This window comes from Limulus polyphemus, unplaced genomic scaffold (assembly GCF_000517525.1).
Source record: "Limulus polyphemus unplaced genomic scaffold, Limulus_polyphemus-2.1.2 Scaffold574, whole genome shotgun sequence".
Taxonomy (NCBI): domain Eukaryota; kingdom Metazoa; phylum Arthropoda; class Merostomata; order Xiphosura; family Limulidae; genus Limulus; species Limulus polyphemus.
The window spans coordinates 420,510-433,830 of record NW_013666184.1 but is presented as its reverse complement, the minus strand read 5'-3'; the positions used below and the strand labels follow the sequence as shown (position 1 = coordinate 433,830).

The 13,321-nt window shown below is 32.4% G+C and overlaps 1 protein-coding gene across 2 annotated transcripts in view; it reads right to left on the bottom strand.

The window, feature by feature from the left end:
- The window catches only part of LOC106459203, a 148,389-nt gene that overhangs the window by 82,072 nt on the left and 52,996 nt on the right, over positions 1-13,321 (bottom strand). The window contains exon 1 of one of the 2 annotated variants that reach the window (XM_013918805.2): positions 11,736-11,958. The exons of the other annotated variant lie outside the window; for it this stretch is intronic. Within the exon in view, the coding sequence (XP_013774259.1) occupies positions 11,736-11,751 (16 nt within the window). The 5' untranslated portion in view covers positions 11,752-11,958. Of the gene's footprint in view, positions 1-11,735; positions 11,959-13,321 lie in introns of those variants that run through there. 2 annotated transcript variants of the gene reach the window in all.

Sequence of the window (13,321 nt, the reverse complement as noted above, 5' to 3'; positions counted from 1 at the left end):
TGGCTCCTCATATGTCCTTGCTCTCCACAGTTCCAACAACCTTTCTGGGTAGCAGCCTTTCCCAGGAACTTCAGCGATACAAGTCCTTTCATTATTAAACCAGTTTATTTTTTTCCTCGATACAACTTTGTAATACACAGAATTTTCAATCAGTACGTTAAACTTAACTACTTTTATAACACACGCTATAAATCACAGTGATTCGCACACTTTTCTTAAGGTGCCTACTGTTCCCTTGACTCAATTATCTATCTCTGCCCTCCCGCTTGTTTTTTCTCGCCAGGCTTATATACTAAAAAAAAGGGCGTCCTGAACAAACTCGGTCTTCCCCGATAATTCATGATCCTTCGAAAAAGTCCAGCGCGCATGACTTCCGCTGTAGTAACAATATATATATATATATATATATATTTGGGATACATTTACAAATAATATTAAGTAAAATTTAACATTATTTTTGCGACTTGTTTTTTTCGTCAGAACCGATAATTTGTTTTCACTATATTTATCGAAAATAAGAAAACTTTTTTTGATAATATACTTTTCACTTGACTACTTGTCAAGAAAAGCATATTCGCAGATTTATTAAAATATGTTGAAACTTCTGTCAGGCTCACGTCGTAAAGTCTTGAATTCAATTACATGCACTACGCAATGTATCTCCGTTGGTCAATGGTTAGCGTGATGGGCTGTGGAGCTGAGGTTCCGTGTTGCGACCTATAACCTCAAGACTATAATTGTGCTCCGCACTTTGGGCCGTGGATGCGTTATAAGAGAGACGGCCAAATCTCACTATTAGTTGAGATAAAAATTGTTGGTGGGTGATGTTGATTAGCTGCCTTCTCTCTAGTATTTCACTTCAAAATTAGAGACGGCTGGCTCAAATAGCTCTCGTGCAGCTTTTGCGCAAAATTCAACATACAAAAACAGATAGAAGTTGAATAAAGATAAAGCTACAGAAAACTTGTGTCAAAAAATAAAAAAAAAGGGAAACAGTTTGATAACATTTGAAAACCAATCACATTTTGGGTTCCCACTGTGTTTATACTGTTTGATCAGGAGATTATTTACTTTCCAGGTGTTCTATAATTATATTTATGAATATGGGTTATAATTTATATTCTATATTGTTTGTTTTTTGAATTTCGCGCAAAGATACACGAGGGCTATCTGCGCTAGCCGTCCTTAATTCAGCAGCGTAAGACTAGAGGGAAGGCAGCTAGTCATCACCACCCACCGCCAACTATTTTACCAACGAATATTGGGATTGATCGTCACATTATAACGCCCCCACGGCTGAAAGGGCGAGAATGTTTGGTGTGACGGGGATTCGAACCCGCGACCCTCAGATTGCGAGTCGAGTGCCGGACCTATATTCTATAAGAGAACGCTGACTTTAGTCGACATCGACATGTCCATGGTGGATCATCAGTAAGCTTACGACTTATAAAGCTAAAATCTGAGGTATGATGGACAGAGCGCAGATAGTCCATTGTTCAGCTTTGCGATGAACCAAAGAAACAAATAAATACGCCCGCCCTTTCGTTAAAACTGCTACTCTTACGTCTAATTATATAATAACGCTGAAATTCTGGACTCGATCCACGCAGCGAAGACAACATGAATAGTCTTTTGGCAGTTTTATTTTTTATAAAGAATTAAGGATGGAAATGTATAATGCTGGCACGGCTCTTTAATTAAGACTTACGTGCCTGCGTGTATAAAGCTTGACAAGGGTGTATTTACAATACAAGTTGCAAGCGGTTTCTTCCAGATTAGTTATGATCCAAAGTACATCCAAAAATTGTTGTAATGTGTATTAAGTTATACAATCACTTAAATGTAATTACGAATTAATCAACATTAAAAACAAAATGAATACGAATTACAAATTAGTTTTTATCCTACATTACGGCTGCTTATCTGCTGCTGTATTCAAGAGAGTCCTGAGAAGAATTGTATATGCGATGGAAGGAGCCTAGGTTTCTTATAAGAAACGCAGGTCTACTCGTATATTCATCCAGGCTCTCACATCAGTGATACTTCAATAAACTGAAATTAACTATTAACAATGAATGGTTTGAAAAGGGGGCATCCAGGTTTGCTGATATCTATGCAGTGTTGACTGAAAGTGATGTCAATTAATTGGATATAAAAGCTTCTTTTTCTTCTTGTGTGCATCCTATTATTTTATTCCATTTGGTTTTATAAGCTTCTTCTCTAATGAATGGCTTTGCAGATAAATCGGCATTACAAAGTCTCGTATGTCTACTGTGAACAGAATTCTGATTCTTATTGGTTCTTTTGTTTTTTTCATTGTATTGAAGTTCATTGGTCTTTAGATAGTTTGGTGTGTACTAATTGCGATGTATTGTGTTGTGGCTTCTAAGTTAGAGTCGTTGTTTGCGTATCCTTTTTATGTTTTCAAAGACACTTTTGACATAGGGAAATATGCCTACGTGTACAAAGGTATAATTTAGGTTGAAAATTCCAATTCTATTTTTACATCAAAATTACTTAAATATTTACTAAAATACTGGATTAAAAAATAAAAGAGGGCACCCAGTAATAATTATTCATTCATTAAAGCTTTCTAGATTTTTCTATGTGCAAGTAAAACACAATAATCAACATTATGTATAAAAGCATTTTCTTCTACAAAATAGTTTCACGATACACTTGAAATAAAGAAATGAAAAGTGTACAAGTTTATGGGTTTCTGCATTTCTTCCACAGTTACTTAAAAACTAAAAAAATCGCTTAACTACAACGAATGAATTTGTTATATACGAGTTCAACCACAAAAAGAGTTTTATTTCTATAATGTTTAGTTCTATATAATCCTTACATTCATTATATAGGTGTTAGCAAGAATAAAACAAAAACCGAATCTGATTAAATTTTTGTGTCTTGAATCTGGATGTTACATTGAGTGTAAGTAACTTGAGATGAATAAATTCCACGTCCCACTGAATCTAGTGTTACGTTACTATCAATTCTCGTTTCGGTATCCACACCTCGTTAAGCATCACGTTACGTCATTATCAATTGCCATTTTAGCGTCTATACCACAACCACAATGACCTCGTGTTATGCTAATTACAATTCTCGTTTCGGTTTCTACACTTTACGTTACTACCAATTTTCTTTTTTAGTGATATCTTTATAAATCGGATTTATTATAAGTAGTATTAACTCCAACTATCAGCAAAAATGATACGTGATTAGCTCAGGTCTATCAAATACTTTTTGTAGGAGTTGCCGCTATAAAAATACTGTTGTTAAAAGCAAGTCTACACAATTGGTTGTCTGTGCTCTGCTCACCGCAAGTACCGAAACAAGAGTTTTAGCGTTTTTAGCCCTTAGACTTACCGCCGAGCTACCAGGGAGAATGTAAAATATAACGGAAAGACTAGGTAGCATAATACTCCATTATTTACCTGTAAAAAGATATACCGAGAGAAAGAAAAGCGTTTCTAAAGCAAATGTAACCGTTTTCAAATTGTAAACAATGAGAGGCGAAAAACATTTAAAACACTCGTATACTTTAAAGGTAAAGATGCCATCCTGGAAAAAATTACTCGTCATTCTCTGATTTATGAAACGATCTCACCACAACCAATAGCGCATTATATATCTATCTAACACGTATATATTTAAATTTCTGGTTATTTAACAAGGTCTAAAGTATGAAATAAACATACATGCGTTTAAGTTGATTATCTTGTCATGTCATTTAACAGAAAGCTAAAGTTTGAGTTTTGACATTAGAGCACGTAGTTTAGTGTGTACCGTATGTTATGATACACAATATCATAACTTTAACCAAAGTACGTCAAACGCTGTATATATACCAGCGAAAGGTTAACAAGCATACCCATGTACATATTCCAATCACAAGTTATCACACATACCTAAGTAAATATTCCAATCATAAGTTATCAAACATACCTAAGTAAATAAACCAAATATGAGTTAGCAAGCATACCTAATTACATATACCACATATGTAATTTATCAATCATACATATCCCAACTATAAGTTATCAAATATAACTAAGTAAATAAACCAAACATAAATCATACCACTCTTATTGGAAGTCGATTTTACCTATAACATGGTGAAAATAATTATAATACACAAAATATTAAACAAGCATTCGAAAACATTACCGAAAGCGGAAAGCACCAATTTTAGGTTTGGAGCAGAATTATGCAAATAATTAGCAAAATAACCTACGGTAACTGAAAACTACAAATTTTGATACACGTATGTGTTATTATACAGGAAACAAATAACACGCTAAAATGTTTTTTTTTTCTCTCTCTCTCTTTTAATAGGGAATATTTGATAAAAATATCCTAACTTAAAGCTACGTTACGAATCCAGAAAATGTTGATGTCAGAAGTGCAATATAAGATAAAATTACTTACTAAGTAAGGGAAATAAGATAATAAATAATAATGATATTATATATATATATATGGTAAGAACAAAAATAAATTAATAATAATGAACGAAAATTACACCAAGTTAAATTTTCATGTACCTTTGGTCGAAACACTAAACGTTTCTTAACTTTTGGGAACTTCTCACGAAAAATTTGTTTGAAGTTAAGCACAAAGCTACACAATGGGCTATCTGTGCTCTGCCCACTACGGGTATCGAAACGCGGATTCTAGCGTCGTAAGTCCGCAGATATACCGCTGTGCCACTGGGGTGGGGGTGGGGGCTCGCGAAACATGATGATCTATTATTTAAAGCAAACATTTCTTATAAAATACACTAACGATAAAACAAAACACGAACGTATTAAAAGGAAGCATTTATTAGACGTTTCGGAATTGTCATAATTCCATCATCAGTAACCTATGGTTACAAAACAAACAAATAATATTTGTAATCACGACAGAAATATATACATAAGAAATACAATAAATAATAATACACTAAATAATAATAATAAGTAAAATAACGTTAAGGGTTATTATAATTCCTCGCTAAACTTCACACATTTAAAACAAAATGCTGTCAGTGTAAAACAAGTAATAATTAATTTTTGGATTTTATTATTTTATGTTAATTGTTTCAAGGTTTAAAATATTATATTTAAACTTTCTGTATAGTTTTAAAACCTATAAACGCTTAGATAATTATTATTTTGCAGTTTTATTCAGCATAGCAATTTAGGTCAAACCTAAAATTCCAATCACTAAAACCAGATGATCAGACGTTAATCAGAGCGGTTGGAGATAAACAATGTTAAAAATAAGGGGTCCGTAACCAGTGGCGTAGTCTTGCGCGGTCTCGAGGGATCTTCGACTCCTCACTTCATGTGCAAGGGGTGTGCCATTCACTCACTTACCTCAAATGCAGATAATTTCCCGTATTGCTTTATTGTGTAATTAAGTGTGGCTCGATAGGACTATAATCATGTTGACTACAGGACACTTTATACAAAATGAAGTTTTTATCATTAGCTGAAAACTCTCCGACTTTGCATATACTGCTTTTTTTTACAAATATATTCTTCATGCAATGATATTCTGAATTTCTAATTAATTAGTAAACACAGTAGCCATATTAAATAAACAGTCGGATAATTAGCTGTTCAGTCAGGGAGGAGGTAAGGGACTTCGTGGCTATTCACCTCCCTCCAAATTTAATACTACATCACTGGTCGTAACAGAGGTTTTTCAGATTTATTTTCATTATAATTCGTATTATCATCACAATGTTTACTTTACCTAGTATTTTAGGTTAAGTATTAGTAACTAACTTCAACCCAAATATGTATTTCTTGATATCAGTGCGAATGTTATAGATCTAGGATTTTTTATCAGTGGTAAACTTCAGGGTCTATAACGCTAGACTTCGGGATTTGATCCCCCGCGGCGAACACAGCACAGCTAGGGCATTCTGTAACGTTGCGCTAAATCAAATAAACTAGTTTATTTAATTTTCATGTTCGAATTTTATGAATGCTTTGTGAATAATGTATGACACATGTATATACATTACAGTTCCAATAGCTTTCTTCTGTTTACATACGTCAAATACTAAAGTAAAATGTCATGCGCTTTTGGTTGTGATGATTGGTATTAAAATGTCCAGGTGCAGGCGTGTGGTTTTCATTGAGAAGACTGGAACAGATTTCTTTCAGATGTATCACGTATTCAAAGTCCGAAGGAGGGCTATGACGTATAACTTGCGGTCTAACACATCAAACCTAAGGAAGTATACTTTTCCTCATCAACCGATACTGTACGATGTATTTACTATTGTTAGTGGTTCATTTGTATGTTTAGCTTGAAGTGCATTATAGTCAGGTGCAGATTTACTTGTCCACCAAGTTAGTATTGGCTTATCTAGCACACACTACTGAAATACTGGAAATCCTATTTAGTCTAGGAGTAAGTTGGGTTCTTTTTTTTCACTATTTGTTCAACACTCTTGAAGTTGAAGAAAAAGTCTGATATGATTTTTTTAGAAAATATAACCACATAAACGCTTTAACAGAGACGTACACAGAGGGTGATTTGGTGGGCTCAAGCCCCTGCCCTTATGACTCCAAACGTTGCCTTTTTCTCAGTGATAAAAAATTGTCACCAACTACTAAACGATACACTTGTTTCCACACTTTTCTTGCTGCGAGTTATGAGGCAGATAAAATATTTCATCTTTAAAATAAATGGAAACACAGAAACTTGTAGGTCTTTACAGCAAATTAAATAAAAAACAACAAAAAGAACTGTGCTATGCTATTTAGTTTAAATACGCAATAATTCACTATTTGGTTTTGAATTTTAAGTGTTTATAAGACCAACTGAATAGGAATAAAAGAGGATCTGTTTGCTTCTTATTGTTCTTTGCCCTGTCTGTACCAGAGGTAAATCATATGCCCCATAGTCTACCCTAAAACTTCAGCCCCACCCCCCAAAAAGGCTTGCCTTACGATGCTTGAATAGAGCCCTTTTTTGTCAATGAACCCCAGCAGGTATGTTGTAACCAGAAATAATAGAAGCATTTTTTATTTGTGCATTTGAATTATACAACTCTCAGAAAAGTTGAAAAAACACGATCGATTTTCATAATGTTATAGATGAAAGTAAAGTTTCATTCAGTAATATACAGTCATAGGCTGTATAAAAAAATCATTCTTTGTTTCATCATAAAAATATCCACAAATCTTTGAAATGTCATAAACTTTATTAAACCTTGTAAAGATGGATGATTATGTATTTAAATAGTTATTGCAAGAAGCGGAATACCAGTTAACAAAAGCAAAAATTAAACACATTACATGTAAATTGGAACAACATTACTCTGCTTGGAAACGTGATAATTATGTATACATTCTGCAATAAAATATTAAGAAAGGTTTTACTGTACTATAATTTACTGTAATAAAAGTAGCAACAATCATTCAAAAGGTACGCTAAAAATATGTATTTGTATTCCACAAAGTCGGTGATAGGCTTGACATAACAACCAATCTGATAAAACTAATCTATGTATATGTCAGTTAAAGACAAATTAAAAAGGTTTAACCAGAATGCAATATTTTATTAATAATGTATTTTCCTTACAGCCCTTTGTACTGACATATTTACAGACACATTAGTTCTAAACAAACAAGACAGCTTTTAGCCATGATGATACACATTTCACAATAACACGTACTACAGTATAACATTCAGTACTTCTCGATCACAAGATGATTCTACTCTAAAGTTAATGTTCTTGGTCGTACACTTTAAAAATCTTCAGCTTCAAAAGCTGCTCAGCTTAATACAAAGATCACTTTGTTCAGCTTGCAGTATATTAGGTATTGGGTTGTTCTGAAGTGTATTGTTAGTCAAACTTTTGATTATTTAACTTTATGGTCAAACTAGATTGAGTGTGAAGAAATGAACTTATTTCCTCTGTACTTAGTTGTATTTACTTGGGAATATGCCCCACTGCTACAAATTGACAGTGTAGAAAATGTGTTGACTGTTTGCATCAAAATGATAAATTTGGAGTAAAATGTTATTAGTTTAAGCCCTTACACATTGAAAAACCTTTTTGACTCTTCTACAAATTGTTTTTAAATGTTACTAAAAATGACTGTAACTCCTTCACAATTTAACTTTATTTAAAACGGTCTCCATGTTCGCAAATAAAGTTGAGAGGTAAAAACAGATTTTGTATAAAGTATCAGTTTTTATTTACAGCTTCTGGTTGGTTGATATACAGGTCCCTAACTCTTCACAAGTAAAAAGTATTATTGGAAAACTTAACGCTTAAAATTTTATATCTATAAAGGTGTTTAGTTATGATTTTATGGTTAATAGAAAAACGGGTGGAAATTTCGCGTCAATACATCTTGGCTCGTTGTATACAGCACCCGGAAACAAAGTGTCGCAGAAAAAAAAACAAAAAAAAAACTGATACTATATTTAGACTTTACAACATACATGGAACTGTTTAGGAAGGTTTTTCTAATATGAAATCAAGTTAGACCTTATTCTTAAAGGGTGCTGAAGAAATCATGAAAAAACGAGTTATTTTTAGAATCTTCTCATAAACTAAATAATTAATTCTGTGCGAGCGATAAACTAGTTCAAGCGTTTACAGTTTTTAAACTTGTTGCTAGTAGGCCCTTAATATTCTTCTTTTTGTGATCGTTAATCTTGTCAGATTGTAGAAAGTCCAATATTTGTTATTTGTTATTGCTAGTTTATTGATAGCTAGCGCAATCATTATATGCAATAGTAAATTTATTGGCATTTAGTTTTCTCAGAAGGAGGAAGCAGGAAAAGACCAGGCGACAAGTCTCTCTGTAGCGACTTTTTCAATTGGGAGTTCATGATTTATTACTTTATAAGCATGTGTTCTGTCACATAGTTCGAATGAAGCTTTCTAGGTTTGTTATTAAATAATTTTCTAGCCACCTGCCCAATTACTAAAATTTTCAAATACTTTTTCCACGGAGAAAATAATAATACTAAACCAAGATTCGTTGTAATAATGAGTCTAGTAATGTGGCAGAGACAGATACGAATGTACGTGGAACTGATGGAATGTGGCTATAATGATATCTCAGATTGTAGAGTCGGCATCACTTCTTCTTTCTGATCTTATTTTCCACTTTTAATGATAAATAACAAAACATTATTAGGTGATCAAAGTCATTTTTTTTATTTCGCTTTTCATATTAATGTTCAGCTACACGTTTAAACTCTATATGTAATCTAATATCGAGTGTACAGAAACAACTTATTATTAACTATTGATCAAAACAAGCTACCCGCATACATCACAACTAAAAATTAACTCAGTAATTCATATAGCTAATGTATTATACCAGTCTTTCTAGGTGTATGGAAAGGCATAAAACAAGAACATCTAATGATTAGAATGCAACGATCCACCAATTGAGTCCTCTCTCTGTTAACCATATTTGAACCATAATACAAATATTTAACGAGTTTCGGCCATTTTAGGAAATTTAGGTTGGTCCTAAATCCAAATACCAAGGTAAGAATGAAAAATGATCATAATAACACATAATGAAAAATAATAACAATAAATAAATATATTATAGATATTAAATATTCTAATCAGTACTGTTAATGAAACTAAAATTAAAGGAGAAGAATATAACTTATTTATAAAATACATAAAAAAATAATCGTTTGCTTCATGCACTACCACCGATTCTCTGACCCTTGAAAAGTTGTGTTTTGTTTTATTACATTTGGTTACAAAAAAGTGCTTTAGTTGCTTTTGAAATAACTTTGCAGGCGAAATGGTTATAGAAAAAATGCCTTAATTAAGGTTTTTTAATGGATAGAACGTATCTCTATCAAATTACAATTGTTCATTTTAAGTAAGCAGCAACTAGCTAGGTGAGATAACAGGAATGATAATGACCCAGAACAGGACTTCCAAGCTAAAACTCAAATGGCAAAAATATAACGAAATATAAAATACATAAAAGATAAACCAGTTTTTGTGATTCAAAAAAATATTATACATTTTTAAGATTGTATTAATTTTTTTTTTCTAATTAACAAACTTAATTTATGCAACTAAACTGTTTCGATTGTGCTATGTCAATTTATTATACGTATCGTTTATGTACTGAAACAGTTTTGTAGTTTGTCTACACAGACCCTGGATAACTTCGGGACACATATAAACAATGAATAAAAATCTGGTATAAATAATTTATTTTCTAATCAAAACAATTATGGAGTAAAAGTTTTCAATAAATACTTGATTAAGTCTAATTAATTATACTGTAGTATGATACAAAAATATCAACAACAAAAACGAGTCATTAAACTTTGCACTTTGATGAATTATGATCGCTAAATGATTGACAATATAAACCATTTAATAATGGCTGGATGAATTTGGGACTATGCTAATATTTTACTCTTGCGATATTGAACAATATAATGGGTTTATGATTTCCTTTATCTGAACTTTCTCGTTTTTTTTTCTTTTACTTATTTTTTGTATGCTAACTTATTAAATCACTTTTATTACTTCGTATTTCGTCCATCAATAGTATAGCTTTGTAAACAGAAAATTTCAAACTTAACTATCTCTACGTTATCTCTTAAGTATGTTGCTAATTTGATCTGCAATGTTTATTTAACTCATGCTATAGTGCAAGCCCCACGGTGGCTCAATGGTCTGTGAGCTTATAATCCTGAAAATCGGGCTTTGATACTTGCAGTGGGCACAGCACAGATAGTCCACTATGCAGCTTTGTGCTGAATAACGAGCAAGCAAAATTACAGTGCAAAAAAGCATGTTATTACTGAAACATTTTAAACGTATAATATATTTTAGATTTATATGTTAACATCGTCGCAAGATTTTCATACAAAAACATGAGACATTATATTGAAAAAAAAAGAAGAACAAGGCAGATACTTTTATTTTTGCTTTTTAAGGTATGGAATCTTAAAATAGTCATGTACAGACTCCTACAGATTTAGTATGTAGAATTTTTTATCACTGTAACCAGCGAAAAATCAAGTCAAGCAATGTACTACGGTGTCTCAGCTTCTTTATATTTTGTTGTACTTTATTTTATATGAAGTATATTTGTATTTTATACATTTGTATCCACGGTAGCAACGATGAAGTAAAAGAATATGTAAATGATCTTTTACTTTCAGTTAAAACATATTGATCTTTTGGAATAATTTTAACCCTCCCTCAACTACACTGTCGTTGCAATGCTTTTGAATCTAAATAACTTATTTAAACATCGTACCCATGATGGAAAGTAAAGTGCTTGAAAATACTTTTGAAACTTTTCTGCTCGAATCAACATGCTGAGTATGCACGAGCTAAATAATTTTTAACCCCACACGCGAACAGTATATAAACATTGCTTTTAATTGCGGTTTTTTAAACCGATTGAGTTTTGTTTGAATATTTCAACAAAAACTATCAAACGATTGTAGTATTAACATCAAAGTTTTATAAATTGCATGGAAGAACAAATATGGATCATTTCAACATATAATTTATTTAAATAAATAAAACAAATGTAGTAAGGTAGCAAGGTAAAATCTTTCCGCACCGACAAATGGGGATAACTAATGATTCTAGTACATGGTTCTTTCATCACCAACGGTTTTGAATAAACGAGTTAACATTGTACAAGTATGTCACGAAATATTTGTAAAAATGAATATAGAATCAGCAAGAATGGTTATTGGCTTACCACTTTCTTCACGCATCTTCCTGGTACATTTCCTTTAAAACTGTAATTCCAACTGACCCAATAACTAGATTAATCGCACATGACAAAATATCTTTTAACTGTGAGCTCTTTTCACCGTATGGTTGAGCTATATAAAATGGCCAGGGTTTTCCCTGAAAGTCTACTGCGGCGGAAGAGTGAACGAGCTCGACGGAAGAGAAAACGAGGCCCGGGTGTTGGGAGACAATAGGCGGAAACCTGTGACGTTGTCATAGAGACATTGATAACAAGGGCTTATTTGACACGTGCCTAACATAGTACATATGTTCCATGCTTCACTATTTTAAGGACAAGAGAAGAAGTCTCACATTTCGGCTAAACACGTTAATAACAACCCAGCGATAGCAGATGGAATGACGTCAAAGGAAACTAGTTCGAGGAAATTGGTCCAATATTAAATATGGACAACTTACTTCTAAACAACCGGATAGTTTCAGATAAAAAATACGTATCAAGTTCATTGTTATGTGAAAGTTCTTGACTTGCTCAATCTACGATACGAAAAACTGCGTATTTTAAAGAATAGTGCTTGCCATCACTTACAAAAATCTTAGACATATATCTAAACACGACCGTTTTAGAATAAATTTCGAAATGTAAATAAATAAATATAATCGTATCCAGGAAATACTCGCTTTAAAATTCTATATTTCGCTTTAGTTTTTGTTGTTTTTGTTTCCCACATGAACCAAGATCAACCACATGTAAAAATACAATGTCGGTGCTCTTTAAGTCGAGAAAAAAGTAGATAATTTTCTCTTTTTTGTGTGTGAAAGAAACACATTTGACATAGTTATGATATCCAATTCTATATACGTATTGTCAGGTTTGTCGTTATACTAAAAATGAAAAATGTATTCACAATTCAAAATGCAAAAAACAAAAGGTACACAGACACACCTATGTATTAATATATATAAATATCATTGAATAAAAGCAAATGCGAAGTTGATAAATAGTGGAGAATTTATAAGCCTATAAAATTCATCTTAAAAAATATTTTATATGACGAAATTTCAAAAAAAAACCGTGCATATGCTTATATACGTATATAAAGAATAGGAATGACCTTGAAGCTGATTATAACTGTCTATATCAATGATTCCCATACTTTCTACCTCTGTGTTCCACTTATTTTCCAATGTGCATATGTGAGTTAACGTAACAACAACATGTCCCACAATATAAGATAAAAAATTAACAAATACTGTTTCTGTATTGATCTGAGACAAACTATGGCAAAGGTTTTAAAATAAATCTCTTTGAAAACCACCAGTAGCACGAGTTTGGAACCGCTGATCTAAACCTATAAAACAATTACTAGGTAGCAATTGTTTTAGTTATTTTATGATTTTGTGGTAAAAATTGGTTAGAAATAATTGTTTGTTTGTTTTGAATTTCACGCAAAGCTACACGAGGGCTATCTGCGCTAGCCGTCCCTAATTTAGCAGTGTAAGACTAGAGGGAAGCAGCTAGTCATCACCACCCACCGCCAACTATTTACCAACGAATAGTGGGATTGACCGTCACATTATAACGCGAGCATG